Genomic DNA, 19,573 nt, shown 5'->3' on the forward strand with positions numbered 1-19,573 from the left:
CAATTTTCAGATACAGTATTGCAATTTAATATTTTTTTAATATCATGTAGACCCACATTCCACCTTATATAAGCACCTGGGTACTACAAGGTCACATTGTTTTGTTTCGATTTGTTTAATTTAACGTACAAAATCTGCATTCAACATGTTCACTCACATTGACATGACTGATTATATGGAGTTCCTGCATCATATTATCAGTTTGCTTTGCTGTTATTTTCTTATATTCTTAAATATATATTTGTAAACCTGTCTTTTGTGTCTGTTCCCATTTTTTGTCATAGTCCATGAACCAGGTTGCAATAAAGCAATAACTTAAGGGTTGAACATCACAGAGTACTGTTCCTTCCATCCATCCATCCATCCATCCATCCATCCATCCATCCGTCCATCCATCCATCCGTCCATCCATCCGTCCATCCATCCATCCATCCATCCATCCTCTATACCGGCTTCTTCCGTACAGGGTCACGGAGGAGCTGGTGCCTATTTCCAGCAATCTGCAGGCCAGAGGCAGGGTACAGCCTGGACAGTACATCGCAGGGCAACACAAGAAAAACAATTTGGAATTTAAAGAGACCAATTAACCATATTCATGTTTTTGGACTAGGGAAGGAAACCTAAGTAGCCATAAAGAACCCACTCATGCCTGGGACATAGACATCCATGCAGACTCCATGCAGAAAGAGTTGAACCCAGGACCTTCTTGCTGCAATACATAATGCATGTGCTATAATGGCAGAGTCAAAGTGAAGATCTAAATCTTATTGAGATTCTGTGGCAAGACTGAATCTGTGAACTGATGTACAGCTTGAAATACATTGCAAAAAAAGATTTTAGGATTTGCAAAGCAGGTAGGAACTTACCTCTAAAGACTTGCAGCTGTATTTGCAGTGAAATGTAGTTCTAGAAAAAAATTAACTAAATACAAATGATATGTTTATTTGTAACAAATTGAAAACCATGTATAATTTTCCTTACACTTCACAACTGCCAAGTGCAAGGATGTGTGTTGGTCACATAAAATACGAGTAAAATACTTTGTGGTTATAAAGTGAAGAAATGTGAAAATATTCAATGGATATAAATACATTTGGGCTCTTTATGTCCTTTTACATTAGTAGTTGGGTTTTAAAATACTTAAAGACTATTAAAATCTAACTTGTAGACCAGTTCTTGTCACAACAAACCCATGTATAAATCCTGTAGCACCATGCTGCTCCAGGGATGGCAATATTCATTTAGCCCACCAACCTTCATGTGCTGTTGTATCTCAGAATGTTCCAGGGAAGCAGGCAAGAGCAGCCGTTCTTCATTGTTGGTTTACCTTATTAAATAATAGAAACATTTAGAATGTTTCAAAACAACAAACAAGAGACAGATTATCATTGAAGCTTGTCATTGATCTAGACCAGGGGTTTGCAGCCTGTTGCCCTGGAGCTGCAATTGATGGCCCTTAATAACTTTGGCGAAAAATGATAAAGAACCAACTGTTGCTTTCAAACAAAGATAGAATAACAAATGCAGGTTTTAGCAGTTTTTCTGTTTTTTTCACTAAATAATTGCATTGAATTTTCACAACAGAATGACACTAAAGAGATTTTAGATCTATGTTTCTTGTCATTAGTTAGCTTTTTTACATAATTTTCCACAAATACCGACATCCAATAGAAGAAAATGTATCCTTTTATTTTTTTGTGTTATGTTTCCTTAAGTTTAAAACCCAAAAATAGAACTGAAACAGTGGTTCTTTATAACTGACAACAAATTTCCTATTGTAGTTATCAAAAATTCTAAGTTGTCATTTTTCCAGTGGTGTAACAGCAACATAATACCAGCTTTATTTAGCTGCACTGCTGCAAAACTCGCTCTTCGGATTGTAAAGGTTGCCGAGCCCTTTTCATGATGGTGCTAGGGTGACTGTTCAGCAGTAGCGTGTGGCGCCCCCTCCTGGACAAAGAGAAGCAATTGAAGCAAAACTAATATGAGCTGAAGGGGCCTGAACTCTGTTTCCAGCTTCGTGCTGCCTTCTGTTGATACTGATGTGCTATATTAAAACACGTTTTTTTCTTGAGCACAGAGCAGACCTACAGCCAATGGGACAGTAGGTTACTTCTGTTTTTAAAGTGATGTGCAGCAGTTTTTGACATTTAGTGAGCAAACAGCCTCATGAAGTCCAAGGAACAGAGCAGAAAGGTCAGGGAGAACGTCATGGAGAAGTCTGAAGCAGGGATAGGTTAGAAAATAATATCCGACGACTTGAACTTCTCAAAGAGGACTACAATCATTCATCGAAATATGGAAAGAGTATGACACAACTGAAAACGTACCAAGATATGGCTGTCTAACTAAACTGACAGGCCGGACAAGGAGAGCATTAATCAAACAACCTGCTAAGAGGGTCACAATGACCCTGGAGAAGCTGCAGAGATCCACAGATCATGTGGGAGAATTTGTACAGGGACAACTATGAGTCATATTCTCAATGAGTCTGGCTTTTAGCAGTTTTAGCCAGAACAAAGACATGGTTGAAAATAAGCCGCAAGAAGTCCGAGAAGTCTGCCATAAGCCATGTAGGGACGGGCACAAAGAGGAAGTGGTAGGAACGCTCTTCTTTAACAGGGACAATAGTTGAGAGGAAGATTGATGGAGTTAAATACAAGGGATGTTTGGTAGAAAACCTGATAGATGCTGTGAAAAACTGGAAACTAGGATGGAGGCTCACCTTCCAACATGACTATGACATTAAACATATAGCCAGACCTCCAAATCAAAGCATGTTCAAGTGTTAGAATGGCCCAGGCAAAGTCCAGACCTAAAACCAATTGCGAATCTGTGGCAAGACTTGAAATCTGCTATTTGTTTTCCTTCCCCTTCACAGCTATGTGTTATTTTGTGTTGCTCTGTAACATAAAATCCCAATAAAATATATAGCTGTTTTAACATGACATGTGAAAAAAGTTAAAGGGGTATGAATACTTTGGTGAGGACCTGTATTTGAGCCACTTTGATTTCTGTGTTATTTGCAGGTACACATGAATGGAAGATTCCAACACCTTGCTGATGTTATAAGAACACACCTGTCTGTCTGCCTCAAAGTTTGCAACGCATATGCCAAGACTGATGTCACATAGAAATCAAATCCTGACATGTCCCTGGGCTGCTCCATTAACAAACAGGAGGGACACATGTTGACACAGTGGCAGAACGCTGGTTACTGTGTAATAATAGGGGCCTGTTTTCAGCTCCACAGATGCTTTTCTCCCCAGAGGTTGGACTTTAACCTATTCAGTAATAATGCTCTCACCCCCTGACTTTCCAGGAAACATTTTCTGTTTCTTTACTGCAATCAAACAATTAGGAGGTAGATAATGTTCTAAAATATATATAACATACATGCTTTTCTGCCTGAACTGAAATTAAATACCTAAATACTGTGATGGCTTACTTTCAGTTACCTTTGGGTGTCTTAGATTACTTAGTCATAAATCTCATAACTCATCGCTGCAGAGTGCGTTCATATCCCCAAAGCTTTATTCACATGTTGCAGCTTGCCTCGCTGCTCAGAGACGTGCCCTCTGATCTGGTTGAGCGAGTTCTGCCAGATTAAAATGAAGGCAAGAAAAAAAAGACCGTCTCACAGCCCCAATGAGTCAAAGCAGCACTGATTATATTTTAGTTTTTAGAAAACATGCTGTTGAAATTTCTTTAAGAGCATTTTTGAGATATTTAATGTCAGAGTGCAAAAACCATCCATTTATGTCACCAATGTGTCCCCATAAAGGCCTTGGCTCACGTGTTGAACGAACTGTGATTCATGAGGGCTCTGCTTTCTGTCTGCCAGTCTGACAGAACCATGACTCACCCAAATGGAAAAGTTTGTTTTACTGTTAAACAAAGACATAGACAAACAATTCATACAAAAATGGAGCCATGCGGCCCCTGAGACACTGCTTAATCATACAGAGTCCTGTTTGGAAGGCAGTGTTAGTTTTCCTTCTCACCTGGAATTTTGCATGTAGGCCAAAAGGTTTGATTTTAGTTTTTTTTATCTGTCCTATGTTGCTCGTGGCTAACTAAGCAGGACGTCTCATGACTTTCCTTATAGAATATGGTCGTCATGACACTCTTCTATGAAGGCCAGAACAGATAGATGTCAAGTCAATAGATTATCCCACCTCAGTTGTGGATTCAAACAACATACATCAAAGTTTGTGGTTGTAATGTGTACTGAAGCAATCTCCACAGTGTGGAGCCCCTTCATTCTTAAGTCCCTTACTTAATGTTGAGCTCGCCCTGTAGAAAAAGATAGATGTTCTCCGTAAACTATGAGACATAAATGGAATGGCTTTGTGGCAGACAGTTTGGACAACATGTTCCTTCCATGACTACAAGTGTCCAATAACACTACAATGGAGTGTGAGGATTCTTTCAACAACACAAATGTGACAAACAAGGAAGGAAGTCTTTATTCATTGTTCACTAGCGTGTAAGGGACCAGAACAGATGTGGCTGGAGCTGAGGAAAACTCAACAGACAGACCTTAGAAAACAAATGAGCTCAAATATGTATGTATACACAAACTATTTTACCTTTTCCAGGCATAGACACAGGATATTTCATTTTCAGTTCCTACCATCCAGGTCTTAAACATGCTTCAAAGAGCAGGGAAGCAAAGCCTTTGTGTAATGTTGCAGTTTCCTATCAAAACACGTACAGGAAGAAATAAACCCTCTGTGAAGCGTGAACAATAGTCCTGTCCTGTCAACACTGTCCTGTAGGGAAAAGATGGGGTCAGGTAGGCATTACTTTTCTGAATTAAAGCTTCTTTCTCAGAAGAGAAAATAATCTTTGCCGAAGGGAGTGATAGAAGCCTGAACCGCAACAGAGTTTGGTTTTTAGACCTGTTGACATCAAACTTCTGGAGGCTCCTGGAATCTCTCAGGTACAGAGAACAAAACATCATTTTTTCCAAACATGAAACCTTTGTCTGTTTTGGTTGTAATGGTCCATTGATTAATCACAGTTCTGTATGCAGCTCTGTCTGAGGTATCAGTAACCACATGAGTCCAGCTGACGGTTGTCTAATCATCCATATTTGATTAATAAGCATTTAAAAAAATCTGTTTATAAAAATGTAAGTTTGAATTTAATTTTATTCTATGATTTCTTTTATTTTAATCTGTTTAACCTTATTTATACTTTTAATTAAATTTTGTTCTATTTCAGATTTCATCATAAATGATTTATGCTTCATGTTTTTGTACTAATCTTATGATTAAAGTGTATTCTCTGGTGTTTTAGAAATCTATTACTTTTCTATTGTTTACATCATTGTTATTTTCTACATAAATATGAGATTGTGTTTCCCCAAGATCTGTTTTATTGGACATTATGATCAATTTATCAATGAATTCCTTTCGGAGTAGCCTTTCCTGCTGTGATTGCTGATTGTTTCCCTATTCGTTCCCTTGTCTTTTACCTTGTATAGCACGATGGTATAAAACAGGCTTTACGGTAAGAGTGTCATATAATGTAAGGTTTTTGCAGGGCCAATGTGCAGACAAGAGCATTGAAAAGACATGGTGAGTAGAATCTCTCTTTTAAATAAATTATAGCAAATGATCAAGATGGCATTTAAGTTGTTTATTTTCTGCCATTTTAAGTAGTTGCATTTCAGACTGATGAAACTTCAGGGGGAGCTCAGGCCAACATAAACAAAAGAACCCTGAAGGAAAAATAAAAGAAACTTACCTAACTCCCATAAAAGCAAAAATACACAGACCTACAAAATAACCTTCCTAACAAACACAAACAGGAGAAAACTGGAATTAAACAAACAGGCAGCTCTCCTCTACCAAACAGTCTGACCAGGTTTTACATCTGACCCAATTATACAGAAAGGCATTCAAGCCTACACAGACAAACAGGGTGCATGGCAGACAAATGGTCAAAGGGCACTGAAATGCAGAGGAAGGAAATGACTTCTGAAAGGAGTTGGTAGCATCTGATTTTATTTGGGTGTATCGAAGGGGGCATGAATACCAATGCACAACCCAATATTTCAGATGTCATTTGGAAGAAATGATAAAGACCTTCCTTTTCACAGCTATGCATTACTTTGTGTTGGTTAATGATCCAAATAATGTGAAAAAAATTCAGATTTATGAAAACCAGAGCCAGGCTCTATAGCCATTTAACCAGCATAACAATGACCTTGATATGAGATAAGAGCTAAGGTTGGCCAACAAGTTCACATTGTCCTTCCCTAGCTGAAGAGGAGACATGCCACCAGGCAACAGGCAGAACAGAGCCAATTGTGCATACAACAGAGGCGTAAAATCACACACATTTTCTGGGCTCTCCGCTAATACACAAGCTATAAAAACAACCCAATCTCCAACATCAGCCACCCGTACAGACTTTCTCTGTTTGCAGAAAGCGGAGCCCTTGAGGCGTCAGGGAGGGGGTGTGCGTGTTGGTTTTAGAGCGATGAAAAGTTAAAGTGGTCTGAAGAATTAGCCAACAGTCTGGAATTGCAGGTCGTACATCAGCGCCCCTTCTCACTCATCCATCGTCTTAGAGCCTGAGATCCCCCTCAGGGGCAGTTCCCATGGTCCGTGCCAACCTGAGCATGCTCCCGAGCACAGGCAGAAAGATAATAACACTTCAGGTGGGTCTGCAGATGCAGACATGCCAACTCTCGTCAACAACAAGGCTTAAAGGTCCTGCCCACGTGCAGTCAGAGCAGAGGCAAATTGACTGAAACAAGAGACTTTCTCCTCTAAGCCTGCGGGGACATGAGGTGCTGATTTCTCAAAGACCCTGTAATACACTAAAAGGAAAGAAATAAGCTTAAGATTATGCATTTAACGATATGACATTGAACACTTTCAGGCTTTTCTTGGCTGCTAGTGAATTGAATTTTTTTTTTTTTTTTTAGATTGGACCTAAAGTTTCTTTCCAAGATTGTAGCACATAAGAGAAAAACGTGCTGCTGGCTCTATTAGTTAGTAGCTTGATACAACAGAAAATGAAAGAAAAACATTACAATCAGAAACAAAACCAGAAAAAATCCCCAGATTTTTCAGGATTTGACCAGCTGATCACTGATCAGTGCCAATCAAGTGTGAGATTCTGGTCCCTGGGCGACTGATTACTGCATCTCCTTCTGTAACGGTCTATAACTCCAAATATATTATTTGTTCCCAATTTTAGTGAATAAAGTAATTAAAACACAGTTCGTTAGAAAAGGTTTGAAGTTTTTTAATGCATGAAGCAGCACTGGATTGTAACAGCATCAGAACACTGAAGGCGTTTCCAAACAGAGGCTCTGTTAACGTACAGCACAGAGTTCGTGTTCCATTAAATGTTATTTAAACCCTGCAGCTTTCCCAAGAGTCAACAAAATATACATTCTATGGTTACGGTCAACACACGTCCTGTCTTGTTAAAATTGTGCTTGCCAAGTAAAGGGTGATGCCCCTAAAAACTATTCAAACAATAGGTTTATACATCTATTTACAGTGTGCATAATAAATCTAGCTTTTATCACAATTGGGAGATATCTACACTGGTCCAGGTGTTTTTAAAACAATGATAATGCCCTACCAATGTGCGAGGCAGCTGATGAGTATGAAAGACAGTTCCGTACAATGTCTGCAGTGCATTTGTTCCTGTTAGCAAGGTGCTGAAGCACAGTGTGGGCTGGCGGATTGTGGGCAGTCTTTGTCCTTGAGCTCTGTCAGTTTGAGAATGACGACTTTCCTCTGGAGCTGCTTGACCTCTGGTCCAGGAGGCTCCTCAGCTAATGGCTCGATGGCGCTCTCTGTTACCAAGTCCTGGCTTTCCTGCGGTGGCAGCAGCATGGTAATGATATTTGAGTGTCCACCCTGCACTGCCAGGTGCAGCGGGGTGAGTCCCTGCTGATCTGACAAGCTGCTGCCGTCTGGACAGTGAAGGAGCAGCTCTTTCAGAACTTCACCATGTCCGTTCTCTGCTGCCAAGTGGCAGCAGGTGCGCTGGGCGGGGTTGGATATGTAGGGGTTGGCCCCCTCTGCAATCAGCATCTTGACTGTGGCCAGGTGGCCCCGCTGCGAAGCTAAGTGGAGAGGTGCAAGTCCTTGAGCGTTTTGAAGGTTTACATCTGCTTGGTGTTTAATCAGCAAACGGGAGGTGCTTGTGTGGCCTGTTTCTGCCGCCACATGTAGTGCCGTGTTTAGTTCAGATGATGTTACGTGGACATCTGCCCCCAGCTCAATCAGGATCCGCGCTACTCTATACTGCCCCCTTTGGGATGCCAGATGCAGTGCTGTACGGCCATCTGTCGTCTGGCTGTCCACGTTGGCACCGGCCTGCTTTACCAGCAGCTTGACAATGCCGAGGTGCCCCTGCCAGGCGGCGAAATGAAGGGCTGTCCAATTGTTCTTGCCCTTTATCTGAACATCAGCGTTGCGGCTCAGCAGCACCCGTATCACGTTCTCCTGGCCGTGCTGGCACGCCACGTGGGCTGGTGTGCGTCCCTGGCCGTCGGTCTCGTTGATGGTTGCCCCCCGGTCCAACAGCAGCCGTGTCATGGCCTCGTCTCCGTTCTGGGCCGCCCAGTGTAAAGGCGTGTATTGGTCCTCATCTTTAGCATTCACATTAGTCCTGCGCCGACCAAGCAGAAGTTCAGCCAGCAGCTTCAGGTGCTTTTCTGTGGCCAGATGGAGAGGCGTGGAGCCACGCGCATTTGGAAGATTGGGATTGGCATCATTCAGAAGGAGGAACTTGACAGCCTCCTCGTTACCCAAAGTGATAGCAAAATGAAGGAGGCTATCTCCTCCTTCAAGAGGAAGGTCAACATCCTGAGGCTGTAGGATCTTCATTAGCTTACCAATGTCTTTGGTCCTGATGGCTTCACATAGCTTCCGCTTCTGGACTTCAGCAGAATCTGGACAGTACGAAGAGACAAAAATGGTCTTTAGAATACTGATTACTCATTTACCTCCAACTGTAGGTCTTTAATTAGCTCTTACCAAATGTGGTTTCCTTGTCTAAGGACAGGGTGATGGAGTCTTGGGAGGAGAAAGCTGAATCTGCAGAGGAGATGCCCGACAGTCTTTTACTGGTATTCTCTTTGCTGTGGCAGCTGTCCTCCTTCACTTGATCGAAGCTCCTTGAGATCCCAGAATCCACCTGGCTCAGCAGCTCTGACAGGCTGTAGTCTTTTTCCGGCAACATTGCCGATTTTGGACGCACCGGTTTGTTGGCATTACCCTGTGGAAAAATCCATTGGTTAGCATCCAGGGATTGGTCATTCTGTACATCTCATTATATTCACACATGCAGCTGGGACTCAAATTCCCAGCTAATGCAACAGGAAGTTTAAAGCAGCTTCCCGTTTATTCTGACAGACATCCCAGCTTATCGGCTTTCACCTCGCAGGAGCTGGATGTTTGCTTCTAGTCACGTACAAAACAGCCGAACTGGCCGGAAACGACAGAGCGACACACAGGTTGCTCAACATTCCTCTACTGTGACGCAATGCTTGTTCTGGACCAAACATCTCATAACCCCATCTGATATACTCGAAAGATAAACTCTTTGGTTACATATTAACCAGCGAAACTTTGCACCAATTCAATGACTGTAAGATAAGAAAAGGCAGCCACGCATTATAATTAAGTCTTCAACGGCTGCTCAAAACATTTTGTTAAACTGTTACAGATAGATTTTTTATAATAATTAAACTTTTTAAGAGCAGTGTAATGATGACGAGAGTTCAGCTTGAGTTCATCATCTTAACTCAGTACTCCAGCTTGTCACAAGTGGTGATCAGTTAATTTTTAGAACAGTGCAATCTACAGATCTCAATAGCCAGAGGCTCCCATCACGGGTCACAGAGTCTGTAATGTATTTATGTGCAAGGCCTTTAAACGCTTTCAATTTCAAGAGTTAAACTTTACAGCCTCAAATAAAATCTAACAGACACCCAGCGCAGACAGGTTACAGGTCATTGGGCAGATCTTTTTAAGCCTTTTTAATAAATCTAACCGAACCATTTTAGACAGCATAGGCAGCCCTGATCAATATAGTGCAGGCTATTATGCAAAAGCAGACAAATGCTTGTACCACTATTTTATAGTCAGTTGTTGAAGATTTTTAAGGATTTTCTTACTCAGGAAAATAAACAAGGACAATATGTTTAACCAAAGCATCAAAAGTGAGGTTATTAGGAGTCGTGTAACATTCAACAGGCTGAAAAGATGTGGAACAATAAGTTTAGACAGCCGAGTTTCATCTATGCATTAAGATGTCGAATAAGAGGCAGGATTTAATTTAAAATTGATAAAAAGGAGCCTGGTACAGGGCCCTGGAGAATGCCATAACTCAACTGGAGTAATAAGCACTGAGGCAGAAAAAAGGTAGGATTGGAATGGGATGAAAATACTAAAATCAGAGTAAAATTGTTTCAGACAGAGGAGAGATTCCCAAACCAAACCAATGCACCAATCATTTGACCAGATATCAGAATTGGACGGGTTTCCCTTGACCAGCTCTAATTGTGACTGATGGGTCAAATATAACTAAACTTTGAATGTTTTCTCATTTATCTTTAAAACGCACTAAACGAAGGATTCCAACTATTTTTGATATATAAAATGCATCAATTATTCAACCACTATCAAAAAAACTGTCAGGATGTGTTTTCCACTTTATGCAAATATAGTCCTTAGAATAAAAAAATAAATATATAAAATTAGGTTTGGCGAATAAGACCTTAAAGACAGGTTTTGGAACTGGTCCTGGTATCAAGAAGAAAAGTCTGATTGGTGCATCTCTAATCACAGCTGACCTTCCCTTGTTTTTATCCAACGTTTCATCTCAATTAACAGCCTAAACCACCTTCATCATTATTCAGTGAAGACAACATCTACTACATGGGATTTTATCTAAACTCAGACTGTGTATTCTGCCATAACTTACCTGGTCACTGGGGACTGGGTTAGGAGACAAGGGCTCTAGTTCTGATGATGTTGATAATGTTGGGGTCCTGGGCTCATCTTGAGGTTTTGAGCAAAGCTCCTCAGCTTCAGATGTAATTTCTGAAAGAAAGCATTGAATTGACCTTTACTGACAGGTGAAATAGGATTATTATTATTATAATATTATTATTGTATTTAAAAAAACTAGTTTAACACTGTTAACAAAGAAGGACGTGCCACATACCAGCAGAAATAAAACAGTTTATCTATTTGATGTTGTCCTGACAGAGAAAACTAAATGTATTTTGGTGCAGAGAAGAGAAGCCCAACTCACCCTGGAAGCTGGGTCTGGCATTAGGGCTGTTGACCCAGCAGCGCTGCATGAGGCTTAGGAAACCCGCGCAGGTAGAAGGTCGACTTCGTGGCACTAAACCCAGATCTGGACGAACTCCCTTAACCACTTTCACCATGATCTGCAGGATGTTGTTTTCTCCTGAGGGGAAAACATCCATTTTATTATGAGCCTGTCAGATCCATTTCATTCAAAACTAAATAGATTAAATCATTGCATACTTTTTGTGGTGTACATGGATTCGCAATGAGGACTTGTCTGAGAACACACGGATAAAGTTGAAATGGTTTGAACTGTAAACATTTTAGATGCAAAATAAGCTGCAACACATCACAACCCAGGCTGGTGCTAGGCTCCTCTAACTACAAGGACAAACAGTGATGCACAGCATTTTCACCATCTTTCCTAGTGCTCACATACCATGTGCTTGTTTCACACGGGAGCCTAAATGGCCTGGTCCTGTTCTATCCAGTTGTGGGATCAGCCAAGTCAGTGATTCACAGCAAACAAGAAAAGACTTACGGCGGCTATTGTAGCTATAATACTATTCGCAGGTGAAGAGGGAAGACGGGCAGGCATGGTAATCAACCTGGCAATGCGTCACCTTTTCATTTAGTCTGGGTCATTGTAGGCAGTGCCAACCCTGCCTTAATTAGACACTGGCCTTAAAAAAAAAAAGCTACATGATACATCTGGGAAAATGAAACAAAGAAAAAATTCCACCCTTGCTCAGTTCACCTGCTTGCTCTGGAATGCAGGCAACAAACACACTCACCGCAGCTCAGGTACTACACAAGTAGTGTAGCCTGTGTGTTTACGGGAATGTTAAAAATAGATGGAAAGCTGTGATCGAGACAGAAAAAATAATCTCGTTAAGTGAAGATTCTGGAAGTTAGGTGACTCCAAGCTCTGTTTCAGCCTAGACCTAGAGTTATCAAAGCAATCAGAATCTTTGGGATTCTTCATTTCTTATCTTCATAAAAAAAAAAGTTTGTTTGTGTTGCTCTGGAAGCCTTACCTTGATAGGGTTTCTTCTGTGTGAGAATACCCCAAATCACGATGGAGAAGCTGGAAGAGATACAAAAACATCAGCGAAAGATGTCATTTTCAAGTCAAAAATCACCCCTGCTGTCCATAACTTTGCTGTGCAGCGATGTCTTTCCTTCAAACAGGGTCTATATGGTGTTATAGTTTATGTTAAAACTACAGGTGCATCTTAATGAATTTAAATGTCATTACAATATTTATTTTGCCAATTCAATTAAAAAGTGAAAAACTTATATGAAGCCATTATACACCCAAAAAAAAAAAGCTTTTCAAAAAATGTGAATACTACATGAGACCAAAACAAAAAGCAGTTTTAATTCAGAGGTTGTCTGTTTTGGCTTATATAATCATGGCAAAGACTGCTGACTTCTCCTGTAGACCAAAGTTGTCCATCTCCAGTCCTTAAGGGCTGGTGTCCTACTTGGTTAACATGCGTCCTTGCCCTAACACAGCTGATGTAAATGGCTGGGTGTTCTCCTCAGCATATCACCTAGCTCTGGAGAGGCTGCTAATGAACTATTATGTTGACTCTGATGTGTTGGATCAAGGCATCATCTAAAACATGCAGGACACTGGCCCTTGAGTAGTGACCTTGGACACCAGTCAGCACTCACTGACACCCTCCAGAAGGAGGGTAGGCAACAAATTGTCAAGAGGTTGACTCTTCACTGAGTGCTGTATCCAAGCATTTTACTGGAAAGTTGAGTGGAAGGAAAAGGCTCTGCAGGAAAAGAAGTGTGTGTACAACATGAGCAGAGTCAGTGCTTCAAGATCCACCACACAGACATATACAGGACAGACACTGAGATGCACCTGCATATTTCTGCCAATATAGAAGCAGTACCAGTAGAGTGCTACAGTTTTATCCTACAGACTGATAACAAATTGAACTGATGTTGAGATTATGCTCTTTAAATGACTGCACTTTATTCCGATCTTAGACATTTTGTTTTCTATTATCTTCCTTATGACTTTTTACACTGTTATAGATGGCTGAGAAATCCTGTCTTATTTTGCTGTATGCTGTAAAGCATACAATGAAATGAATTATCGTTTCATTTATGAACCCAAATAAATCTACTACACTTTGTCACTAAAAGCAGTGAATGAGAAATCTGAACAGGAAACACCTGCGTTTAAAACAAAACTATGTGTGAAGGTTTAAGGACACCAACCTGTACACGTCATGCTTTGTGTCAGACACTCTGTCCTTCTCTACGATGCTCTCGGGTGGCAGGTAGGCAATGGTGCCACAGAAGCCTTCTCGGCTGATGTCATCAGTCTGTGACAAGCCATTCCACCGGGCTAGCCCAAAATCAGATATCTGAAATACAAGACCAGACCCAACTTCAATCAATTCGGCAGCACAGAATTTCCACGGCAACGATGACTAACTTTGTCCGTCGTGTGTGACAGGCAGCTAAGCTTTTATTATGTGCACTCAATGGTATGATGAGGGCAACACAGCCATGTCCCAACCTGCTGCAGAGGAGAGGCCCTTTATATTTGTGCAGAGGAGTGCACACCTCAGCACACATACACACACACACACACACACACACACACACACACACACACTGAGAGGGAGATTTAATAGAAGGTAAATGAATCCTGTTGGGACAAGCCCGGAAGAGGTGTTTACATCCAGGCATTAAACTCTGGAAATGATGGTTCCCACCCATTCACAAGCTGCACGGCTGAACTGTTTAGAAGTTTGCGCAGAAAACCTAAGAGACACCTGTCTTTACACCGCACGTGCAGAGCTACCAATTTGAAACAGATGAACGAGATGAGCGGTTCACTCGAGGAAGGGGGATATAGAAGCTCTAGACAACTCTGTTCTATTTGAATGTTTTGCAAAATTTTCATGAAGGACTCCATTACTCTTTGGTGCTGAAATGTAAGAGTTGAAGAACAAAATGTCTCTATCAGACACTCCACAGCTAACCCTTTGCGAACAGGCTCCATACCTTGACATGATAGTGTGCATCCAACAGGATGTTGGCAGGCTTCAGGTCCAGGTGCAGAAGTGGCGGGTTCATACAATGCAGGAAGTTCATGCCCACCGCCGTCTCGTGGATGATGCGAAAACGAAGCTCCCAGGGCAGCAGCTCGTTAGCCAGCAAGTTCTCCAGGGATCCTGTCTCCATGTACTCCATGACGAGGCCCTGAGGGTCATTGCAGATCCCGTAAACAGGCAAGACGTATCTGAACTTGGCCACCTCCATCTTCTTAGCCTCCTCGAGGAGCTCGGAGCGGTCCCTTAGTCAAAGAAATGGTTGACTGTTAGATGGCAAAACAATTTGCTTGACTTTCCAACATAATTCAATCCAGCCTGATGTATAAAACAGTTTTAAACAAAAGATATAAGAAAAAACACTAGGCATAAAGTACCAATACAATTATTATGATGCAAAGAACAGGTAAGACCAGCCATGCAATTAAACACGAAACAAAAAAAACTCATACAATAAAGCTAAATTAGCATTATCAAAGGCCACTTCAAAGAGAAGAGTTTTAAGAAGTTATTTAAAAACAGGAAAAGAAGAAGTCTGTCAAAGTGCAAAGGAGTTGCAACAGCAAAAGCACAGTCCCCTCCATGCTCACTGAGGAGCAGCTGATCAGCTGACCTGAGAGAACAGGATGGTGTTTTATTGTGCCGAGACTCCAAGAGAAAGGATAGGGCAAGACAAGGCAGGCTTTTAAGAACAAAGAAACTTTAAGATGAAATATAAAATGTATGGAGTGCAGCTAAAATAAGAGATATGTGCTCACACTATTACCCTCTATATCAGAGCAAATGAGGATCCAATAACCCTTATATAGATGTGCATAAAAGTAATCTCACCTAGTGGTGATGAATGTGTGGACTGATGTTTCAAATTGTAACAACACGTTTCCTCAGCATGGAGCCAGGTAGAAAAAATAAAGAGCAAAACCAAGGAGGCCTAAATCTGAGTACCGTGTGACCCCCGACAAAACAGGAGCGGAGGAGAAGACATCGTCCCCCTGGTTGACAGAAGGTTTGCTCTGTCAACTTTGTGAAGAATATTCAAGCAAGTGCAACCTGCAGCTGAAATGTATGCAGGTCATCTTGTTCTTGTACTCAACAGTTGCTCATGTCTAGTATTTCTAGTTCAACACAAACATTTCCTCTTATTAAACATTAATCTGCTTGTGCTATGGCAATGCTCTGGTCACTAATTTGCAATATTTAGAATACCTTTCATTCCAACCTGAATTCCTGCACACTTAGCTTCAATGTTGCTGAGCGCCAAAATATGCTGAATGTTCTGAAAAACTTCCGTGAATGTCTGTACTTCACACATTAGTCCTAAATTATGTGGACCGGACCACACTCCAAATGCGACCGTGGCAATGGTGGCAGGGGTTTGTCTTGTAAGCGGTGGGTTGCCGGTTTGAGCCTCCGCTATGCCTGTCTCAGTTGTTGTGTCCTTGGGCAAGACACTTCACCCGTGTTGCCTACTGATGGGGGTCAGAGGGCTCGGTGGCGCCGGTGTATGCCAGCCTCACGTCTGTCAGTCTGCCCCAGGGCAGCTGTGGCTACAATTTAGATCACCACAGTCATCCTACAATGGGTGCACAACTGAATGTAGAGTGAAGTGCTTTGGGGCCTCTGGGGACTTGATCAAGCACTATATACAAGTACAAGCCATTTACAATTTAAATCACCCAATACCCGTTTAAAGGCTTCAAGAACATTCCTGCATCTGCATAGTCCAGGGGGGCTTAAACAGCTCCTTTTCAGCAGCTTTATCAGCACACTGACCCAGCTACCATACCTCAAACACAACTGTGCAGGTCATGCAATGACCTCAGTTCACATATCTCAGGATGTTAGCCTCCTAATGAGGACAGATCAAAGAAGAATAAATCCCATTCAGAATTGCGCTCACAAGCATGGGATTTAAAAGGCAAAATTAGATGAGCTGGATCTGGAATTCTGTACAAAATGAAATTGCAGGCTCATAGAAGCTCAGTTGGTGACCCGACTGTTGATCATGTGCATGATGTATCAGATTACTGGGCTGTAAGTGTGCTTTATGCAGCATAAATCAGAATCAGCTTTATTGCCAAGTTCGTACATACAAACAAGGAATTTGACTCCAGTACACTTTGCTCTTTTGAGTGCAGAAGACAGAATCCCACTAATCTTCTAGGCAGTGAATAAGAATCAAACATTAGATATAATACTGGGAAATAACTTGTTTGCTTAATGCTTTATCTAATCCGAGTAGATCCTCTGGACCAAACAACGTCCCTGCTTCAACAGAGAGACGCCCGGACAGACCGGTTCTCCAGCTTCTTATATTGTCTGTGTTACACAGTGGCAGCCAGCGAAGCCGGCAGACAAAGGTGGCTTTCAGTACCTGCTGCTGGATGTTATGTGTGGGTCAATGAAGGCTCAGAACGTATGACTATTTATGTACCTTGCAGAGGTTGATGGAGGAGATGACATCCTCAGCTCAGGTAGAGCAGATGCACCGTAAATCTGAAGGGAGCTGACAGTCAAAGTTTTTGAAATGTGTTGGTGACATCTATCAGTCTCACCACCATTATTAAGCACAACTTCTTCATTTTATAGTGATCTTTTTAAGATGGCCAAAAAAGTATTTTGGTAGATTATATATTTTTATTTTACTGTTATTAGATAAATTTTATACTATTACACCCTATTTTTTAGGGATTAGTCAAAGACTCCTACATATTTGGATCTTATGGGTGGGAGGGAGTTTCATAAATTGGCCCTAATTACAAGGCGGACTACACATTTTTCATGTAAACAGGGTATTTTTCCAGGCTCAGCGTCCCAGTCATTTAAGTTCATATTAGCACATAAATACTATATAATTCACTACAAATGTATGGCAGACACTTGTACAGTTTCAATAAGGAACCTACAATATCCAGAAACTGTAACAAAGGAAAGGTGGAAAGCATAAGGAGAGAAAGACACAAAGACAGAAGAGCACAAGGAAGGATGGTATTACACAAGATGGGAAGGAAAGAAGGAATGAGAGATAGGAAGGAAGGTAAGAAGGAAAAATAGTTGGAAGGACCTGGAAAATAAATCAAATTCCAGAATTTTCCAGACAGTTGAACCCTGAGAAATCAAATTTTGTATTAAAACAAAATGCATTTCGAATGGGAGTCACTGGCCCAAAAATGCTAAAAAGGACCTTTAAAAGGCAAATTAGAAGATTTGAAGCCATCATTTATATCAACAGAGTAAACGCTGTGGAAATTTTAAATCTAAAAAGCAAAATAAAAAATCATGTCCAGGGACCCAGGAGGGTTAATCAAAGTGCTACACGTACAACTAACAAGAATGGAAGCTTCCGCTGACAGAGTCCATGCTATGTGACGGAACAACCTTTAATAAGGACTTGCAGGAACCTGACTTGCAGCAGCATGGCACACCGGAGAAAAAAATAACAAGTCTACAAGGCCTCAGTTGGGGGTTTTCTGCAGGACAAATCCCGACTGATAGACGCGTTTGCGCAATCTCCAGGAGCGCCTGTGGGAAAGAAGACCCCTCTGTTCCCCCCACACATCCATTTAACTGGGCCGCTCCCCGGGGTCAGAGTGTGATACCATCTCTGACTGGAGGCAGAAACATATGGGAGGCTTGGAGCTCGCCGTGTAGCAGCTGTGTTTAGGTAATGCTTGTTCTCTGAATAAATACGGATGTCACGGCTCCCTTCACACAACTCAGCTGTGGTGAAATAGGTGACCCCGTTACATCTCTGGTACAGCCTCCCTGTGCCCAGACTGTAATGACAGTGAGTCACGCAATACCTGCTTTTTACTTTCCCAGAATCTCACCGTGTTCTGCTCACAAAACGATAGATGAGAGGTGTGAACCTGGGTCAGATCTGTGAATGTGGCTCTTTGAAGGACTCCAGAAATAAGACACACCTAAACTCTGCTAGAGGAGCTGAATTCCTTTAGGCCTAACCCCACATGTGGTTTTATTACTTACTTCTCATCCAGATGAAGGCAGGGAGGGCACTTGATTGCCAGCCATGTTTTCCACTTCACATGCCGAACTTTGTATACCTGTCCAAATCCACCTGAGCCTATCTTTTCCCAGCTGCCAAACTCAGAGGAGTCAAACGTCTTTAAAAGCCCCATGTTCCCATGCGGGGAATCCGGGAGATCCATATCCATGTTGGGAGAGCCACCAACAGAGGGAATATTCCTTCGTCTCCAAGGCAAACGAACAAACACTGACCTGAACCGCCTGTGAGCTCTTCCTTGTTTTTCCTCCGTCTACTGCTCAGTCAGGCACCGCCCAGCTCTTCAGGTGTGAGCAGGGGGCGGGGCCAGCTGTTGTGACATCATATCCGGATGTTGAAACGTGGAAAAAAGTTCGAAGAGGAAAAGTGACAGCCCACAAGGTACCTCGGTACCACCGATGATTGTTTTCTCGCCTGGCCAACAGAGAAATATCCACCTGAAGTGAATGATACAGACAGTGGCTTGAAAATGTCACTACAAATGTTGTTTCTACTTGTGACCTGAACCATAAAAAGTTTGGCAATTCCTTCATACTCCAGTGAAGACAATAACTCCTACCTGAAAAAATGCCTGGAAGAAAAATAATCCACCTTTACGTTTAAGCAACTACACATCGCTTTTAAACGACTATCTTTTTAAGTCCTAGAGTTCATTTATTCACACTCAATGTCTTAGCTACATTTTAAGCCTGTTAAAACATTTCTCTTCAAATCATGTGTGGTTATCATTTTTGTTGCTTCACACTTAACCGGTGCTCCAAAAACAGAACACATCACCCCTGCTCTGGCCTCTACTGGCTGCCGGTGACTTTTTGAGTTGATTTTAAAATTCATATTTTTGTTTTTAAATAATTGAACAATCTTGCTCTGCCTACCTGTCTGAGTTTATTCATCCCTACCTACCTTCTCGGTCCCTCAAGTCAACTGAACAGCAGCTCCAGCAGGTTCCAAGCTCTAGGAGAAAGGTCAAAGATGGCAGGGACTTCTCTACTGCTGCTCTTCAACTGTGGAATAACCTGCCCCTGCACATTAATTGGTTTTATTGTTTTAATCTGTTATCATTCTTATTCCATATTTATATATGCCTTTCCTTTAAACATATGGTTATAGTTTGCAGTTATGTGCAGCGCTTTGTTTCAGCTGTGCTTGTTTTAAAGCTTTTTATG

The 19,573-nt window shown here is 41.7% G+C and overlaps 1 protein-coding gene across 1 annotated transcript; it reads right to left on the bottom strand.

The window, feature by feature from the left end:
* Positions 1–7,250: 7,250 nt before the first annotated feature.
* On the bottom strand, positions 7,251–19,468 carry ripk4 (receptor-interacting serine-threonine kinase 4). The gene is made up of 8 exons (XM_047378654.1): positions 18,371–19,468; positions 14,337–14,628; positions 13,542–13,690; positions 12,338–12,387; positions 11,302–11,460; positions 10,969–11,087; positions 9,018–9,258; positions 7,251–8,932 (listed from the first exon to the last, which is right to left on the bottom strand). Exons 1-8 carry the CDS (start codon positions 18,556–18,558, stop codon positions 7,680–7,682), a joined length of 2,451 nt encoding a protein of 816 aa, XP_047234610.1. The 5' UTR covers positions 18,559–19,468; the 3' UTR covers positions 7,251–7,679.
* Between the last annotated feature and the right edge of the window lie 105 nt (positions 19,469–19,573).

The sequence above is a fragment of the Girardinichthys multiradiatus genome, chromosome 11 (assembly GCF_021462225.1).
Source record: "Girardinichthys multiradiatus isolate DD_20200921_A chromosome 11, DD_fGirMul_XY1, whole genome shotgun sequence".
NCBI lineage: Eukaryota > Metazoa > Chordata > Actinopteri > Cyprinodontiformes > Goodeidae > Girardinichthys > Girardinichthys multiradiatus.

What these genes read in the sequence shown, in the direction of transcription:
- ripk4 (XM_047378654.1), bottom strand. Translation starts at nt 18,558, where the DNA reads ATGGATATGGATCTCCCGGATTCCCCGCATGGGAACATGGGGCTTTTA. An exon ending in ACAAAGCATGACGTGTACAG is followed by an intron (nt 12,388 to 13,541) that starts GTTGGTGTCCTT and finishes TATCTCTTCCAG; the next exon opens with CTTCTCCATCGTGATTTGGG. An exon ending in ACCCAGTCCCCAGTGACCAG is followed by an intron (nt 9,259 to 10,968) that starts GTAAGTTATGGC and finishes ATTTTTCCACAG; the next exon opens with GGTAATGCCAACAAACCGGT.